The following is a 16,572-nucleotide window of genomic DNA, read 5'->3' as shown; positions in this document are numbered from 1 at the left end:
AAACTAAGTGCAGCTAGCAGATATATACAGATCAGTGAGGATGAGAAAATGATCAACTGCAAGAGATGACGCAGGATCAATGACTAAAATTTGTGGTACATGTGTTTAAGCTGTTTGTTCGTCCCAAACCAAGACATAGACGTCGTTTACATCTCGTTCGCCCCACTCGATCGTCTCGATGTCGTCGATCTCCCACAATGGCGATGCCTGTTGTTGTTTGTTGTTGAGTTTCTTGTTCGTAAGCATTAAGAAAGTTATTGATGAAGGGCTCGAAGCATGATGATGATATGCTGCTGATGCCGCCTTCGCCGATGGTTATTTCCTCCCTCTTCTTCTTCCTCTTCTCCTCCTCCTCCTGAAAGGAAATAAAAAGATGGCTGCTGCTTGTTTTTCTCTTCCTGAGAGCCCCTGGGTTCAGCTTGATCAGAGACAGAGGATTCGAAGGTTTCTTTCTTTTCTTCTGATGATCACCCTGATCATCTTCTGGCCCGAGGAGGAGTTGAAGCTCGTGCATTACGAAGCCCTTGCTTCCCGTGGAACCGTTGGGGCGGAAGGTCAGAAGGCTCTTCTTCCACCTCACCACCTCCCTTTCTCCGGCCCCAAGAAAGCTTCCGTTTCTCTAGTCTCGCCGGTCATCTCCTTCTTCCACGTCCCGCTCGGGATCTTGCGAGCCACCCGCCTCCTTGACGAACCCAGCGAGGTCTTCCTGGAGATAAAGTATGCCTTGTCTTGCTCGGCCAGGAACTCCCACGGCGGAGCGGAGATGGATTCCACGACGGTGACGAAGTCGGACGGAAGGGGGGCTTCGCGGACCCACCGCAAAGGTAATCCACCACCAACTCTTCCTCGCTCGGATTGAAGGAATAACCCACATCGAACTCCACGATCACGAGAACACAATAACCTCTTTCTCTCTCTTTCTTGGAAGTGAGAAGCTGAGATTAGAGAGCAGCTCCCGACCGTTATCCCTCCTCTATATATATTGCGTAGGGACGAAAAGAAAGGGCGGGAAGTGGAAGTTAGCCAACGGATATCTTCTATTGGGAATCAAATATTAATTTTGAATGCCAATGGATCGGTTCGATTTAAATCCTGGCAGATCTCCTTGGCTCTGATGGTCTCCGCCACCACACTCAGCTGCCTCCTATCCCCAATTTTTCCCTCCTCTACTTTGCCCTTCTCTCTCGATGAGAAAAATTAGCATCTAGATGCTAACTTGCTTTTTAAGCCCTTGATTAAAATGTGATTCACAGTAGGATTGTGAATACTTGCTAAAAGATCAGTTTTTTTTTCTCTCACTGTTCTCATATGCAACAATCTGTTTGTCGAATTTTCTCTGTGTAAATTTGAGGTTTGGTCCAGGAAGAAGAAGAGACTGGAAGAGAGAAGAACAATTGGGGCATGTGCTTTACTTCTGTAGTAGAGGTCACGCAAGAGAAGGAGAAGAGGAGAAAAAGAAGAGAGAAAAGAGTTGGAATAATTGGTGAGTGGTTCCATTCTTATTTGCTTTTTCTTTAAATGTAGATACCCAATCGTGAAATTTTAGAGAGTTATGATTTATTAAGATGTATTAGATTGAACTTAGAGAAATATCTTAAAGTGTGGCATTAATTCTTGCGGTACTAATTTTTTAGAAATTATGATAAATAGCAAACCTCTGATATATATGTTTATCTACTGTGATTTAATATTTCTAGGTTCGCAGCAATTATAAAGTTCACCTCTATTGCTACTAGAGAAAATTGCACGTATGGATTATAGGTTAATTGGAAGAAATGTCTGGATCTCTATGCACGCTAACTTTCATGTTCTATACAAAAAAAGTAGTTCACTTTAATTATCTTATATGCTTTCCAGGATAATGGCATTGTGCAAAATCATTTGTCAAATCTTTGTTGATGTTTCCGCTGATACAAATTGGTTAAAAGATTAAAGATATGTTGTATGTCTTGACGGAACTATTTACATAAATAAAATATCAACATGTAGATGGAGAGCTGAAATGACCTTCTATGTGAGAATTAACACTTTGTCATTGTTAATTAACTTATTATACTTAAAGAGTTAAGGGATGACTTAACATACTAGAAAACATGAAGTTTGTGAATGGACTGAGATATATGACACCGGATTGAGTAATACTAAAATAAAATGAATTCATCTGAAAGTCTATTTCTCAAAATGAGAGTAACCCAGTCTGAAATGTCCAGGGAAAATTTGGCTTGGTGCACAGGTAGTACCTTGTGGTGACTCGGGCAAACTAGTAGAAGAGGTTAAGAGTGAGATTGCTGTAGTGGGCATCTTCTTGTGACCCTAGTTAGATACACTATCAGACCTGTAGCTCCACATTGATCCATGAGAAGAAACATTGCATCAATATGAGATTGATGGATCTTTGAGCTGATTGCTGGATTGCCACCAGATTGTGTTAAGATACTCGTTTATATTTATCAAGAGATAGATAATGACATTAAACTTGACATGGTTGTGTACATTACTACTTTTGATATGATTGTGTATATTATAGTATGACATGAAATGTGAGATTAATTTTTGAAAAGTGAGAACCATTAAAATAGAGAGAAGATGACTTTAGAAAAGGAGAACTTTTTTGTTAGATCTGGTTATCCGATAAAGGAAAGAAAGAACATTATTTATCTAATGTGCTAAACATGTACAAATATATGTTAATGTAATTTAAATGATTACCTCTCAATTCCTCTGTCGTTAGACAAGTAATTTTGTAAAGTGGAACTACGTACTGAGCTGTTAGCTCATTATATTTCAATTCATAGGAACATGAAGAGCATTGGACATCCTCTGGAGATCGGGTACATATCTCCCGCATGACTTCCACTGAGAAACAAAAGAAGAAAATCTATAATAAAAGAAAAGTCTTCATGAATTATTTGGGTCATTGCATTGACACTCTTTACTAGCATGAACCTGAAATCAAGTAAGTAGACTGGCTTCGATGTGTCCTGCGGCAGAGGAGGAGTCATACAAAGTAAATTCTAGGGGTGATTTCGTGGTGAGCTCTTACTGCTTTTTGGCACATTTTCTTCAATATATCATAATTTCGCTTGTTCTCAAGCTAGTTTTTGAATCTGTCTATTGTACATGATTATATGTGGATTTTTTGGCAAGTGAGAGATTTTCATCTAGACACTTCCAGGATCTTATTTAGTCTTCAATAGTTTTCAGCATGTCTTTTGTGCAAGTTTAAGGTTCATATATTCTGATTATGGACCTTGTAATCTTTAGCCTGCATAATTCCCAAAAAGTTGAACTTCATTTGTTACTCGGATGATGCTTTGCTTCATTATATAATTTTTCAAAACCTACTTGTAAGGTTTAGTCTCTTTGAGTCCGAACGGTTGTTGCTTTTTGTATCTCTAATCATCAAATTGCATTGGTGAGTTTATAAAGAAAGTCCAAAATATTTGAAGCCCTTTGGTGATCTCCATTACAAGCCAGATATGCAGCACTGCCATCTCCGAAGATAGAAAAGCAGATTTATCTGACGATACTAATGGTCTCTACATATCATTTTCACCAAGTGAAAATGCTTGGTCTTGACTTCGTCTAATGATCACAAAATAAATCGATGAAAATTCATAAGCTATTAGAGTAGGACTAGACTTACAAAGGACTCTATAATAGAAGCTAAGGAGTCTTTTAAAATCATCAACTTGGCCAGAGCAGGATGGTTAAAAATGAGAAGTTCTTTTAGTCTGTTGAAAGGGGGATAGGAAGTTTTGGCCATTGTTAGATTAAAGAGTGCATGAAAGAGCAGATTATAGGTAGAAGTATTAGAGATCATTGGATAATTTTGAAACTCAACTTCCTATAATATCAGAAGTAATCGAAGGATTTTAAAGTAAACTAGATCTTAAAGGTTCCTTACTCCTTAGATTCTCTGAATACACCTGTTATGAAGAGACAATGCAATGAACGTGTCAGATCAGTCTGATTGTGGAACTTTGATCCTTGTTAAATCTTATCCAAAATTGAAATTTTCATGACAGTTGTAAAATTTGAAGCTGATTTAATATCTTAATTCTTAAATTGTGATTATATTTGTTGCTCCATAATTACCGGGACATGCATATGACCTGTTAAGGTCCCAATTCTGGTAACTGTCCCAATCCTTTAAGGAAAGGTCTGTTTGGAATGATTGAAAAGACCCAGATTGCAATAAGTCTAGCACTCCTTTTCTGTTCAGATCCTACCATCTAGAAAATTCATTCTTCGATTAGAGATAGTTTCCTCGATATAAGATCTTTTCGGCAGTAGGCGACTAATCAATGACTTGTTTTTTATTGAATAAGTGTTTACATTTTTTGAGCCAACAGGGAACCAACTGCATCATTACCTCCATTAGAATAGTTTAGTTTAATTAGCTATTAGCTATGAGAACATCTTATTTTTGTATTGCAATCTGCTTTGAGATTGTTTACCATTTGTTCTATTTATGCCCTATTGATTTAGAAAATTTACCGTTTGTTACTTTATGGTTGGTTTTTCAATATACTCTCTTTTGGCCTTGTATATATATATATATATATTGATTTTGCTGATAGCTTGTTTATAAGTAACATGCAAAGGAAGGCTTGTAATCCACATATACTGCAGTTTGTGGTTAGTTATGTCTCTAAACAGTGTTTTGACGATACACGTGCTCCAATGAGTTATTATCTATTTCTCCCAGAAAATACAAAATTCATACTATTGGTCTCAGAAAGTAATTCATTTTTTGTTCTCTCCTGCCATATTTCTTGTCCCTTTGACACATATTAGGATAAAAACTCCAACTTAGATACAAGTTCTAGTACTTGCACAACCAGGATTAATTGACACAACCATTATTCTACTCTGTTTGTTATGCATTTAAATTGGTTGGGTTGTTGTACTCACATGGTTTGAATGTATTATTGATTTTGGTTTTAGCCACTAGAGAAAGCAAAAAAAAATTCGGCCAAAACAAATTGGTTTCAGCCAGTACTAGTTTGAAACAACGGTCTAAATCAACAATTTTGCAAGTTTCGGCCTCGACCTAGATTTTTGGCCTGTATTGTTCATTAGTTTCAGCGAATAATGTTCTGTCTTGGATGAAATTTCAAACCATGGTCTCATTCAAATGTCAGTAGTACTTCAGAGGCATACTATTGTAATTCGATGGATGTTCCCATGTTATTTATAGATGGTTGCAGTTTAACCTAAATCACATACAAGCCTGTGAATTGTCATAAAAAATGGGTTTTCTACTTTATACAACGTTGTCCATCACCAAATTCTTGGGTAATATTCTATTCTAGGACAACTGTTGCAGGTTGTAAGGAAGTTAAACTTTGGGTGAATGAACTTAAAGTATCTCTTTCACAGTGATTGTGGACTAAATCATTGTCAATAATTATATCCATATATTATCATTTTGTATGCCATATTGTGTGCATGATGCCCATACCATACATTTCTTACAACCTTTTCAAAATTGCAGAAAATGAGCTACAAAATAAATAAATAAAGAGAAAACAAATCTGATATACATTATGAGTCATCGTTAACCGTGTCAATGAACATGATCACTACATCTTTCTCACTTTTTAGTACAAAAATGAGCATAAAACAAAGCAAAACTGTTCATTAGGATATAAACATTTCATTGAGAAATGGTACATTATACAGTAAATACATGTTAGTGTTGATGATATAAAAGTAAGTAAATCTCAGATGTCAAAAATATTTCCATAATTGGTAGTTCGACAAAATGCACTAAATGAGCTCCACATTCATCCTCACATTTAGTGAGCATATTCAAATATAAGGTAAGTTAACAAATATGTGCAAGTGCTTCTTCTTTGGTATGAATCCTTCCAAAATAGGATAGGAGTGCAATCATTACCTTACCGCTTGTTGAAAGAATATCACTCCATTCATCACCCTATCAAGAGGAAGCTTAACAGTCGCAGTCGCTAAAACATTGTGGCCGTCAGATTGTTTGTGCTTGACCTTTATCAGACGGCCACAGACCACAGAAAAAAATGAAAAGAAAACCGATGCATAGACCTTATGTCTCTTCCTCCCTTATATAAAGGAAATGTACCACCCCTATCTCGCACTATGTATATCTCATCTCCCTTTCCTTCTCCTTCCCCTTGCACAACACCAAATCTTTCGAGTTTTTGCTCCCATCCTCCACAAATAGCTCGCATGGATTTCGGATATCCAAAGAGCTATGTGGGAGATGGACTGCCTACTGAAGCATTTTACCTAAATGGTTTTCAAAGTTCTTGGCATTCTAATGATCTGTATGATGTCTTAGCAGATGGAAGATTCAATGCAGGGATACCTAACAAGTCTACGGCGTCTGATAGCTTCCTAAATGTAGGTTCATCAAGTTATTTGAAGAGATGCGGTGGTGATGGTTCAGAGAGTGATATCGAAAGGGCTTTGATGCCTCAAAACTTTGAGGTTGAAGAGTCCGTCAAGATCTCACATGATCTTGCACATGCAAATAAAGTATCTCGTTCTGATGTTGAGACACAAAAAAATAATGTTTCTACAAAAAAGTCCAAAATCTCTTCCGACAAGTCTGACCTTGTAAAAGGTCAGTGGACACCTGAGGAAGACAGGTTGGTATCATACAACATTTCTTCTTTCGGGATCTAATTTTTGTTAAGTGCTTGTAGAAAATGATAATTTAATTTTCAATACTATTAAGTGTTTACATAATATTCCTCTCAATAGAATTTGTGAATTTTCCTTTTAGATTGCTAATTAGACTAGTGGAGCGTTATGGAGAGAGGAAGTGGTCTCACATTGCTCAGATGTTTGAAGGAAGAATTGGAAAGCAATGCAGAGAAAGATGGCATAATCATTTGAGGCCTGACATCAAGGTCTGCCTTTGCTTTTCTATATAAATTTCTATTTTTCAAAGTTTTAAGTTCTTCCTTTTCCAATCACAAGTTCAATTATTTTGATGGTCAGAGAAACATTATTTACTTTTTTGATTTCAAAATGTTCTTACTAGTTCTAACCTTCTGAATCTTTATGGTAAATGCATGTTTCTTTGGCATTTTTTGGAAATATATATGCGTCATAAATAAGTGTACATGCAGTAGGTCTTATCCCGTGTCTTGCTCGTGTCTTCTGCCACCTGTATGAACTGTTTGTGACAGGTAAATAACACTTAAATTCAAAAGGAGATATTTGTGTTGGCACGTGCTGCAGTGGTTAGCCGGTGCCAAATGTGGTTTTCCTATTCTGGTTTTTGTGGTAAATCTGTGGATTTATAGAAGGGACAGGAGAATAACTATGAAAAGAGGAGATTTCTACTTATTTAGGGTATTGTGGTATATACTACTAGGTTCTACATCCATTAGCTGCTGCCAAATTTGGTTAGCTTAATTTGAGAGAGTAATGTACATATACCATAATAGTAGATACTTATAATACTAAAGAGCAATACAAAAAGTAATTATAAATGTTATGTTAGGAAGTGAAAACGTTGAAATCCTTCGGATGAATGTAATGTGGTAAATGCAATACAATACTGACAAATGCAACACACAGACATATTGTGTATGCATCCATACTCCGTACACATGATGAAGTTACAGATACACACATATATTTGTGTGTGGGAATACATCCACGTATATAAATATGTACATATACTATGCATCAACTCTAAGCTTACCAAATACTGGAAAGTATTTAAGGGTAAACTTGTGAAGATCAGAAAGCAAATGCCAAACAGTTATATTTAAGCATGTCTGACTATTTAATTTAAGTAAACTGACCACTATGCACACTAAAGTTAATATGGTATCTCCAAACTATCGAGATTAAGAGTCAGGTATACCTATAACAATTGTTTGGTAGAGCCACTTAAATTACAATAAATATACAAATAGCAAAGATCATACGGGTGCTCATTCTTGTTGAGTAATTAGATTTAGTTTTTAATTAGATAATCTCCTTTTCAAAGTTTCAACCAGGATTTCTTAGTTGAACAAGAATTTCTTAGTTGATTTCTAGCTTTTCCTTATCAGGAACAGTAAAAGAACCCATATATTGATAGAAAGAGTTGATACTTCTTAAAGTTCCAAAATTTTTGAATGCTACTTGTTGGAGAAATATGAACTGCAATAGATGTGGGGCAGATTTTGGAGAGAACCCATTAGGTACCTAAAACATACTTTAGATTGTGGTACTGGTCATCTAGATTAAGTAACATGTTTTAACCCATGCTGATATATCTATGTCATGCGCATTGAGTGTTTATGGTGTGGCAAGAGTTTTGATGCAACACACTGTGATATTGTTAAGTTCTCATAAAATGTCACTTGTCCTATTGATTATGTTATTTTTTCTTAATCCGTACTCTTTCATTTATGTCAATTGCACTGTGTTGACTTCTACAATAAAGGAAAGTGCTGCATAGACAATAGTCACAATATAATAAGATTTTGTGCAGGATTTGGCAATTATTTACTAGCTAATATGTAACTTGATAGCGTGGCCTATCAGCTAGAGAAGGCATATGATCAGGCTGTTGAAAACAGAAAAATCAAGTTTCCCAAATTCTAAGCATCAGTTAAGTTTTGAAGGGTCTCAAGTTGGAATGTGCTGGTGGTTATCTCTATGGCTTGCACAATTCAAATTTTCAATAGCACTTAGACTTTTCAAAATAATGCCATTACCTTATACATGAAAAGACTGGCCAGTCAATAAATTTGTACATATGTTATTTGTCCTGATAAAATATTTGTATCTGAGTTGGATTCGGAGGTTACTGTTTGGTGCCTTTGATAGATCCAAGTATCCATAAGTCCAGTTGAATACATTGTTTAGTCATTTAAGTATTTATCAGAATAAGGAATGCTTTTATTATTTGAACTACAATGATTGCATATAATGAGCAATGTATATATCATATAGTTAATCTTTGCATATAGCAAACAATATATATATATCATATAGTTAACCATCGCATATTGATGATAGGACACTTGTTCTAAACTTGCATATTCTAAAGGATGTGGAGACGTTTTTATGGTAAGTGACAAGATGTAAGTGTGTAACTTATAAGGCTACCTACATCTACCTGCCCAAGGTTTTATGTGCAGTCAGCGCACCCCTGCCCAGCAGCCTGTTGGCTTCATATGTACAAGATGATTCTAGTACCTGCTGAACTAGAAATATCAGCATGTCTTGGCATGTTTAGTGTCATGCTAGGATGTGCCAGGCTTTGGTGCCATCCTTTGTGTAATGCCAGGTGTGCTGGTCTACTGTGCCAGCATGGTAAATGTGGCATGGTCCATGCCACCTAACAGATCTATCTGTAAATTACATATCAAGCTATAGCAAGAGATCCTACAGAGAAAGCCACCGTTTTGGTTAATAGATTGAGATTCAAAAGTAAAATATTATGAACTTAGTGCAATTTTATTTTAAATATTTTTCTCCTATAACCTGCATGTTGATAACCTTCGGACTCTGTGGAACTAAAATTCAGTATTCATTCACGTTGGTGCATTCATTAGAGTTTCCAGGTTTCAGGTTGATTGCAGGTTTTAAACCTTGCCATGGATTGACCTTTTTTCATTCATATAGATGGATAATTGGACTGAAGAGGAGGATATGATGCTGATTGAAGCACATAGAGAGTTGGGAAATAAGTGGGTTCAGATCGCCAAGGTACTTCCAGGAAGGACTGAAAATGCAATCAAGAACCATTGGAACACAACAAAGCGTAGACAGATCTCCAAAAAGCAGTTCAGGAGCTCCAAGTATGGAAAACCCAATTCCATGTTGCAGAACTACATCAGAAGCTTGAATCACAATGCAAACTCAGGATTAGCAAATGTATCAACTTCAAAAGAAAGAAACATAACTGAATCCGACAACAACTTGGAGGCAGTGCAAGGGAGCATGCCATATGAGGAGCAAATTGCAAAGCCTGATATTGACGAGAATCAATTGATCCCATTTTATGATTTTGGTTATACATCTGACTTTCTTCTGGACAGCAGGATGCTGCCTGTTAAAGATGATATCAGCTACTTGTTTGATCAGTTTGGATGCAGCTCTACTGCTGGTAATGGCACTGAGAAGGAAGTAGTTTCGCCAAATATTGTTTCTATAGTAAATGGAAATGGGAATTTGAAGGACATGGACCTAGTAGAAATGCTCTCTCAAAACAGCATCTACAACAGCGACAAAGGTAAGACTGTGTCTTTCTTTTGAGCTGAATATGAAGAGTTCCATGCAGGTATACAATAAAGATGCCTTTGAAGGAGCACAAAGTTTGGAAGTTCAAAAATTAAAAAAAGGACTGATAATAAAAGGGCGAGACCTACCAGAAGTAAAACTTGTGAAAAACTGCTTAATCCTTGGAAGAACATTTTCCTTCTTGTTTCCTTGGAGAAGTATCCTAGGATGATCCTTTATGTTTTGAACATTCTAAATGCTTGTTCTCCTTCACTGAGAAAGGAGTACATGCTTGTTCTGCTTACTGTCAGTGGTTGCTTTCTTTTACTCTTTATGAGATAGACTATGTTTCTATTGTGAACTATTTATTATGCCTCAGTTGTAGATATTTGGCTAAATTTTCATTGATGTCTTCCATTACTTATTCAGTAGTATTACTAGAGGAATTGATAACTTGCTCTCATAGATTTATCTGCATAGAAGAGAGGCAGAAATTGATCTTCCAAAAAGAGGTCCTTTTTTTTTTTTCCTTTGGCACATCATCTTCTCCATCCATCTACTGGAACAAAGCTGGCTAGATGTTTTTCTTCTCTGATTCTTTTCTTCCCTTCGTTGGTCTCACGCTCTCCATATTTCTGAGTATTTATTCTTTAAAATAATGATCATTTTTCTCTCGGCTTGTCTGATCACCAACCTCCACAACCTGACATGCACTACTTGCTCCAATTTAATTTTTGTATTCAAGTTTTATTGCATATGGATCTACATGTTCATATATCTGATAGTTTATATATAACAAAGCAAGGATCGCTGTTCCTCTTGAAATCTTTTATACTCTTGTTTTCTTCATATAATTTTAAGTACAGAGACACATGATTCAGATTGGTTTTCATCCTCATATAACCAAGATAAGATCACAAACTTTTGTCGCAATTTGATATCCTATTTATTTTATATTTAGAGAAAAAAAAATAAACATTGATATTGCCTCTTTATTAATATCTGTGGTTGAGAAATCTAATTACCTGAAAGCTGTATACTTAGGAATAACAAGTTGAATTGATAAAACTATTTCAAACAATAAAGTTTGAAAGTATAAGATAGAAAAATTTGTATATTAGAAGAGTAATGCTATGCTTACAAATACTTTACAAACACTGTTAAATATTAATAACTTATCATCTTGATCATTAATAGTGATAGTTATAAGATCAAGAAAGAAACTATTAAATATTAATAAATTTATCATGTCATCTTGTTTGTAGAATGTTTGCAAATTGTTAATAAATTACTCGTATGAGAATTAATGGAAGTGCATGACGTGTTAATCACAAATAATATTATAGTGCATTTAGGCCTTGTAATTAAAGATGTTATCCTACGGACTTTGTCAAATAAGAGAAAAAGAAGAAGAGTTAAATGTATTTTATTTTCTATACTTTGAATTAAAATCACTTTTACTCTTTTAACCTTGTTTTGTATTCTTGTACTTTTAAATAAATCGCAATTACAAATATCATCGACAGCGATGACAAAACACTTAAATAAACCTAATTTTCTATTAATTAAATATATATTTTGAGATAAATTTCATGTGGGTCGATGGTGCAAAATAATAATTCAAAGGAGTAAACTGATTTTTTTTTATTGAAACCACTACTAATTTTTAAATTAAAAAGACATGTATATTGCTAACTTTGGATGAAGAATCCAACAATTACAACTTACTCAAAAGTGGAGAGACATAATTTTTGTTCAAATATGTGGGGGCTAAAAAGAATTTAAATTAAAAGAAAGTAAAAAATAAAATCTTTTTATTGCAGATAACTAATTTTTATATTACTTCATTACAAATCTACAGGTGTGCTAATTTTTTCACAAAATAAACACAGAAAAAGAAAATTTAATTACACTTTAAAACTATCACTCTTTTCTATGTACCTTGTATAAATTTATTTTGTGACACATTGACCCTCTGATTTATTAAAAAATTTTCAAACACCTATTCTTTTAGATTTCTATTATCTTTCCTATTTAAAAATTATTACGAGAAATATATGTGTATATTTGATATGTTTAATTTTATGTTTTAGAAGAAAGAATAGAGTAAAATTTTAGTTTATCAAAATATCTTATCTTTATAAAAAATTATTTTGATTTTTTTAGTTTTTATATTTATGACGTTAGAATTAGATATTTTTAATAGTTTATGAGTGTCTTTGTGTCACAGTAGAAATTTCTATATTAAAAAACGGGTTATAATTCGAGAGAGAGAGAGAGAGAGAGAGAGAGAGAGAGAGAGAGAGAGAGAGTGGTTCTCCAACTTCTACAAATTATAATACTTGTTTACATAACGACTTGTTTAAAGCTCGTAATCTTAGGAGGAGGAGGGATGGGATGGGAAGTTGCAGTCGTTAAGGGGTTTTAGAGAGAGAGAGAGAGAGAGAGAGAGATGGCGGGATTGGATTGGGAGTCGTTGACGGAGGCGACGTCGGGGGCGGTGGGAGCACTGGTGAGCACTACCGTGTTCTACCCTCTCGATACCTGCAAGACCAAGTACCAAGCCGAAGTCCAATCCCACGGCAGCCAAAAGTACAGGTCTAATTCCAGTCCTTTTCGATCCTTCTTTTCTTTTCTTTTTTTAGTTTCTCTATTGGAGATGAAGAGGACCATGTTCCTCGATCTCTTGTTTTTGCCCTTAACTATATCCGATTATAGTAATTTTTTGAATTCTTTCCTTACACATGTCTAAATGCATTGGTGGAAGATCAAAAGGAAGTAGCTTGATTGTACTTATGTATTTGAAGAGTTTATATACGGCAAAAGATCAATTGAATTTAAGTTTGCCAAAGTAGGGACGCTAGGCTAAGAGAATTAGATCTAACAGAGAAGGAAAGATTGGGCTTTTGTTATAGTGAGAGTAAGGTGGGCCAGTGGGAGATGTGCAGAAGTTGAGAGAATAAAATGTGATGAAAGAGTAAGGAGGCTTTTTCCCTTCTAGATCTCTCTAATTACAGAATGTGAACAATTGACACAATGAAAGTGCAAGGTAAACCTTTCATTTTGCTGAACTAGTCCAATATTTGTTGTGAATTGGAATCCTTCTTCTGGCCTGTTTGGATGGAAGAAGAAGCTATCTCGTGATTATCTAGTCTGTTGGACTGATTGATTGGAAAAATAGAGATAAATGAAGGAAAAGAAGAAGCTGGTGGTAGTAGGGATCTCACTGATCACATCAAATCTCAAATCTGTTCAACTTAGTTAACTCCTCATAAAACTACTTGAAAACTTGCAATGCATCTTTAATTTTCAGCACACCTAGTCAACTAGTTGGTAGGTTAAAAAGCCCATTGTGACACATTTCATGAGACGACATCACATAAGTGATAAGTGTGCTGAAAAAATTTATACATGATTTATAACCAGTGATCAACATTCAACGGACTTTGATTAGATACTAAGAATTCTTCTTTAACTGTTCCACAAATTATTTCTTTCATGCTTGACTAATTAACTTGTAGTACCTCACTTGATAATCTGGATAGTTGTTTATGATTGCTCAATAGTAATTTTTTGGTGTACCTTAGAGGTGCATATCATGTAGACAAAATGACTGATATTATGCTTGGTGATTACTGATTAGACGCATAGTTTCATGTTATGTGGATTGCAGATTGGAAAGCATTAACTTAAGAAGCTATATTCTCTACCTTTTCTCATGTTGCAAAAGAACTACTGATGATGAATGGTACATGATGAAATGCTACCTTAGCAGTAGTATGTTTTTGGAATGGTGTTTCAATTTACTTGGCTGAATATGTAATAAACAAGGTCCAAGTTCCCTAGACTGATAAAGAAATTGTATATGACAGTGTAAATCTCATAGAATGCATTTTTTTTGGCCCTTACAGCATCGAAATGCCAATAAATATACCAATACAATAAATTATTTAAGGCATTCAAATCCAGAGTAATATGAGTTTCCACTTTCCCACGGAGGTGGATATTTTGAAAGATTTGAGTTCATTGTTACACCTGATGAATGTTAAATTGTAGAAATTATCTAGTGACTTTCTTCCTATCTTGATTTTTCTAGGAACCTTTCAGATGTCTTATGGGAAGCAATTTCTAGCAACCAAGTTCTCTCTCTCTACCAGGGGCTTGGGACGAAGAATTTACAATCTTTCATATCACAATTTATTTATTTTTATGGTTATAACTATTTTAAACGGCTATATTTAGTAAAGAGTGGAGCTAAATTTGTCGGAACAAAAGCTAACCTAGTTGTTGGAGCAGCAGCTGGTGCTTGCACCGTTATATTAACACAGGTAACTGAAAAGAACACTGTCTGAAATCAATTTAATTAAAAACAAGAAACACAGCTTGCTGGCGACAGAAAAAATCTACTGATTCTTTTCTTGTGTTGATTCCTCTCAATACTCAGCCATTGGATATCGTGTCTGCTCGGATGCAAACATGTGCTTTTGGTAAATCAAAGGGATTCTGGGAGACTCTTACAGAGGGTTCCTGGAGAGATGCGTTTGATGGCCTAGGAGTATCGCTTCTCTTGACTTCCAATCCTGCTATTCAGGTATTAAATTGTCATTTTGCAACTCATGGCTTGTATAGGTACTGCATAGAATTCAATGCTCAAATCTTTCTATTCAGTAATTGTTTATATCATGCATTTTTCTCTGTTTTTCTGTAATTAAGAAAGCAAGTTTCTGCATGTGGCCAATTAGACATCTTTTTCTATACAATGAGATCATAATTATCAGGAATAAGTTTTATTAAATTTTGTCAAAATTAGGAAATGACACAAATGCTGGTATAGAAAAGTAGGATAAATTATCCATTAAACTCTTTTTAGGGATATTATCAGTAGTCAACAGAAGTTGGTGTATAATGCAAGCGAAAAGGAAATGCAAAGTGCATTTGCGTCCCGAGTTTATAAGTAGAGCATCTCTATGTTGCTGATGTCGAGATCTTTGAAGCCTTCTAAGTTACTCCTCCAGTTAAGTTTCTTTATGTTTATTCTGTAGCCAAGAGTATGTGTGTGTGTGAGCGCATGCATACGCTAGCTATCTCTGCCTTCATTACATTCTTAGTAGTGCAATTTCCTCCTTTCTGTAGTTGTGGCGTTTTTCCTATATGGGATCAATAAGGATCAGTTATGATCCTTGTTTTGGTTGGTTTGTGCAGTTCACTGTATATGATCAGCTGAAGCATAGAGTTCTGCATAGACAGAGCAGCAAAGATTTGTCACCAACTGGGGAGTCTTCTCCAGCAGCTCTTTCTGCCTTTTCAGCTTTCGTACTTGGTGCCTTTTCAAAGAGTGTGGCAACCGTACTGACATATCCAGCAATAAGGTATTTAATTCTTCAGTCAATTTGCTTGCACATTATCAAAGGAAACAACATTTTTGGATGAAAATTACTCTATGCTACTTTGCAAAATTGTTTACTAGTCTTCATAATTTCTTTGCAATTTGGTAACGACTGTGTTGACAGTCCGATATGGTTGCACCTATACATGTGAACAGGTGTAAGGTCATGATTCAGGCTTCTGATTCAGATGATGGGGATAACGAGGTTGGCAAATCTAAATCTCCCAAGACATTCCTGGGTGCCTTGTATGCTATATGGAAGAAGGAAGGCATTCTAGGCTTCTTCAAGGGGCTGCATGCTCAGATTTTGAAGACTGTTCTTGCTTCAGCATTGCTTCTGATGATCAAGGAGAAGATCTCCAGGTATACATGGATCTCGATGCTTGCCCTTCGGCGATATCTGTTGGCTTCTCGGAGGACAATAAAGAGTGCATAACCCTTTCTGAGCACATTTAACAAAAAAAGAACACATGTAATCAGTTGCGAAGCATGTGGTTTTGGTGTCAAAGAAATAAGTTCAGGAAATGAGGAAGAATTCTGGACATCATTTATATAATTTAGTTGCTTTTATATCTTTACAGGAACATAACCCGCAGGGTTTTTTTTCTTAAATAATCTTTGGTTCTTTCATTGGTGTAAATTATCCTTATCACATCTGACTCTTATTTACCAAGGAAGATTTGGGGCATCTGGGACTAGTAACATTTTTCTTGCTCTGGAATGCACCATTCTCTCTGTTAAACATGCAAGAGTATCACATTTCTTTCCTTCTTTGCTTTCTTGTGGATGGGCAATGCTTTAACCTTTTCATACCTACTCATTTTCAAATTTATATGAATTATATAATGCAGATATCCCCAGAATAATTCAATTCAAATAAAACATCACTGTTACGTTACATATATATTTAACTTGGGAGTTCTGATTAGTCTCATAAGTAAGAATGTCAAAATGGATCGGCTCGAGCC

General features: G+C 35.4%; 2 protein-coding genes across 4 annotated transcripts; both read left to right on the top strand.

Moving 5' to 3' along the window:
- The first annotated feature begins 28 nt into the window (after nt 1-28).
- On the top strand, nt 29-10,622 carry LOC140789288 (uncharacterized). 3 transcript variants are annotated; one of them, XM_073138952.1, is made up of 6 exons: nt 29-824; nt 1,363-1,483; nt 2,796-3,031; nt 6,329-6,635; nt 6,773-6,899; nt 9,622-10,622. In XM_073138952.1, exons 4-6 carry the CDS (start codon nt 6,457-6,459, stop codon nt 10,252-10,254), a joined length of 939 nt encoding a protein of 312 aa, XP_072995053.1. In that variant the 5' UTR covers nt 29-824; nt 1,363-1,483; nt 2,796-3,031; nt 6,329-6,456; the 3' UTR covers nt 10,255-10,622. The 3 variants fall into 3 exon arrangements, with proteins under 3 accessions (XP_072995053.1, XP_072995061.1, XP_072995045.1); XM_073138960.1 differs by lacking the exons at nt 29-824; nt 1,363-1,483 and having other exon boundaries at nt 2,927-3,031; nt 6,392-6,635; XM_073138944.1 differs by lacking the exons at nt 29-824; nt 1,363-1,483; nt 2,796-3,031 and having other exon boundaries at nt 5,943-6,635.
- A 1,863-nt stretch (nt 10,623-12,485) lies between these two features.
- On the top strand, nt 12,486-16,346 carry LOC140781760 (peroxisomal adenine nucleotide carrier 1-like). The gene is made up of 5 exons (XM_073127950.1): nt 12,486-12,816; nt 14,315-14,546; nt 14,663-14,809; nt 15,421-15,587; nt 15,761-16,346. The coding sequence occupies exons 1-5, from the start codon at nt 12,671-12,673 to the stop codon at nt 16,038-16,040; spliced, it is 972 nt and encodes a 323-aa protein (XP_072984051.1). The 5' UTR covers nt 12,486-12,670; the 3' UTR covers nt 16,041-16,346.
- The last annotated feature ends 226 nt before the right edge of the window (nt 16,347-16,572 follow it).

The sequence above is a fragment of the Typha latifolia genome, chromosome 1 (assembly GCF_019914945.1).
Source record: "Typha latifolia isolate L0001 chromosome 1, TyphaL0001v2, whole genome shotgun sequence".
NCBI lineage: Eukaryota > Viridiplantae > Streptophyta > Magnoliopsida > Poales > Typhaceae > Typha > Typha latifolia.
The sequence above is the reverse complement of the archived record's forward strand: the minus strand, read 5'-3'. Positions and strand labels throughout refer to the sequence as shown.

Excerpts from the sequence above, each read along its gene's own strand:
- LOC140789288 (XM_073138944.1), top strand. The coding sequence starts at position 6,073 with ATGTCTCTTCCTCCCTTATATAAAGGAAATGTACCACCCCTATCTCGC. Across the intron at positions 6,636-6,772 it reads TGGACACCTGAGGAAGACAG|ATTGCTAATTAGACTAGTGG; the intron begins GTTGGTATCATA and ends TTTTCCTTTTAG. Across the intron at positions 6,900-9,621 it reads ATTTGAGGCCTGACATCAAG|ATGGATAATTGGACTGAAGA; the intron begins GTCTGCCTTTGC and ends TCATTCATATAG.
- LOC140781760 (XM_073127950.1), top strand. The coding sequence starts at position 12,671 with ATGGCGGGATTGGATTGGGAGTCGTTGACGGAGGCGACGTCGGGGGCG. Across the intron at positions 14,810-15,420 it reads CTTCCAATCCTGCTATTCAG|TTCACTGTATATGATCAGCT; the intron begins GTATTAAATTGT and ends TGGTTTGTGCAG. Across the intron at positions 15,588-15,760 it reads CTGACATATCCAGCAATAAG|GTGTAAGGTCATGATTCAGG; the intron begins GTATTTAATTCT and ends ACATGTGAACAG.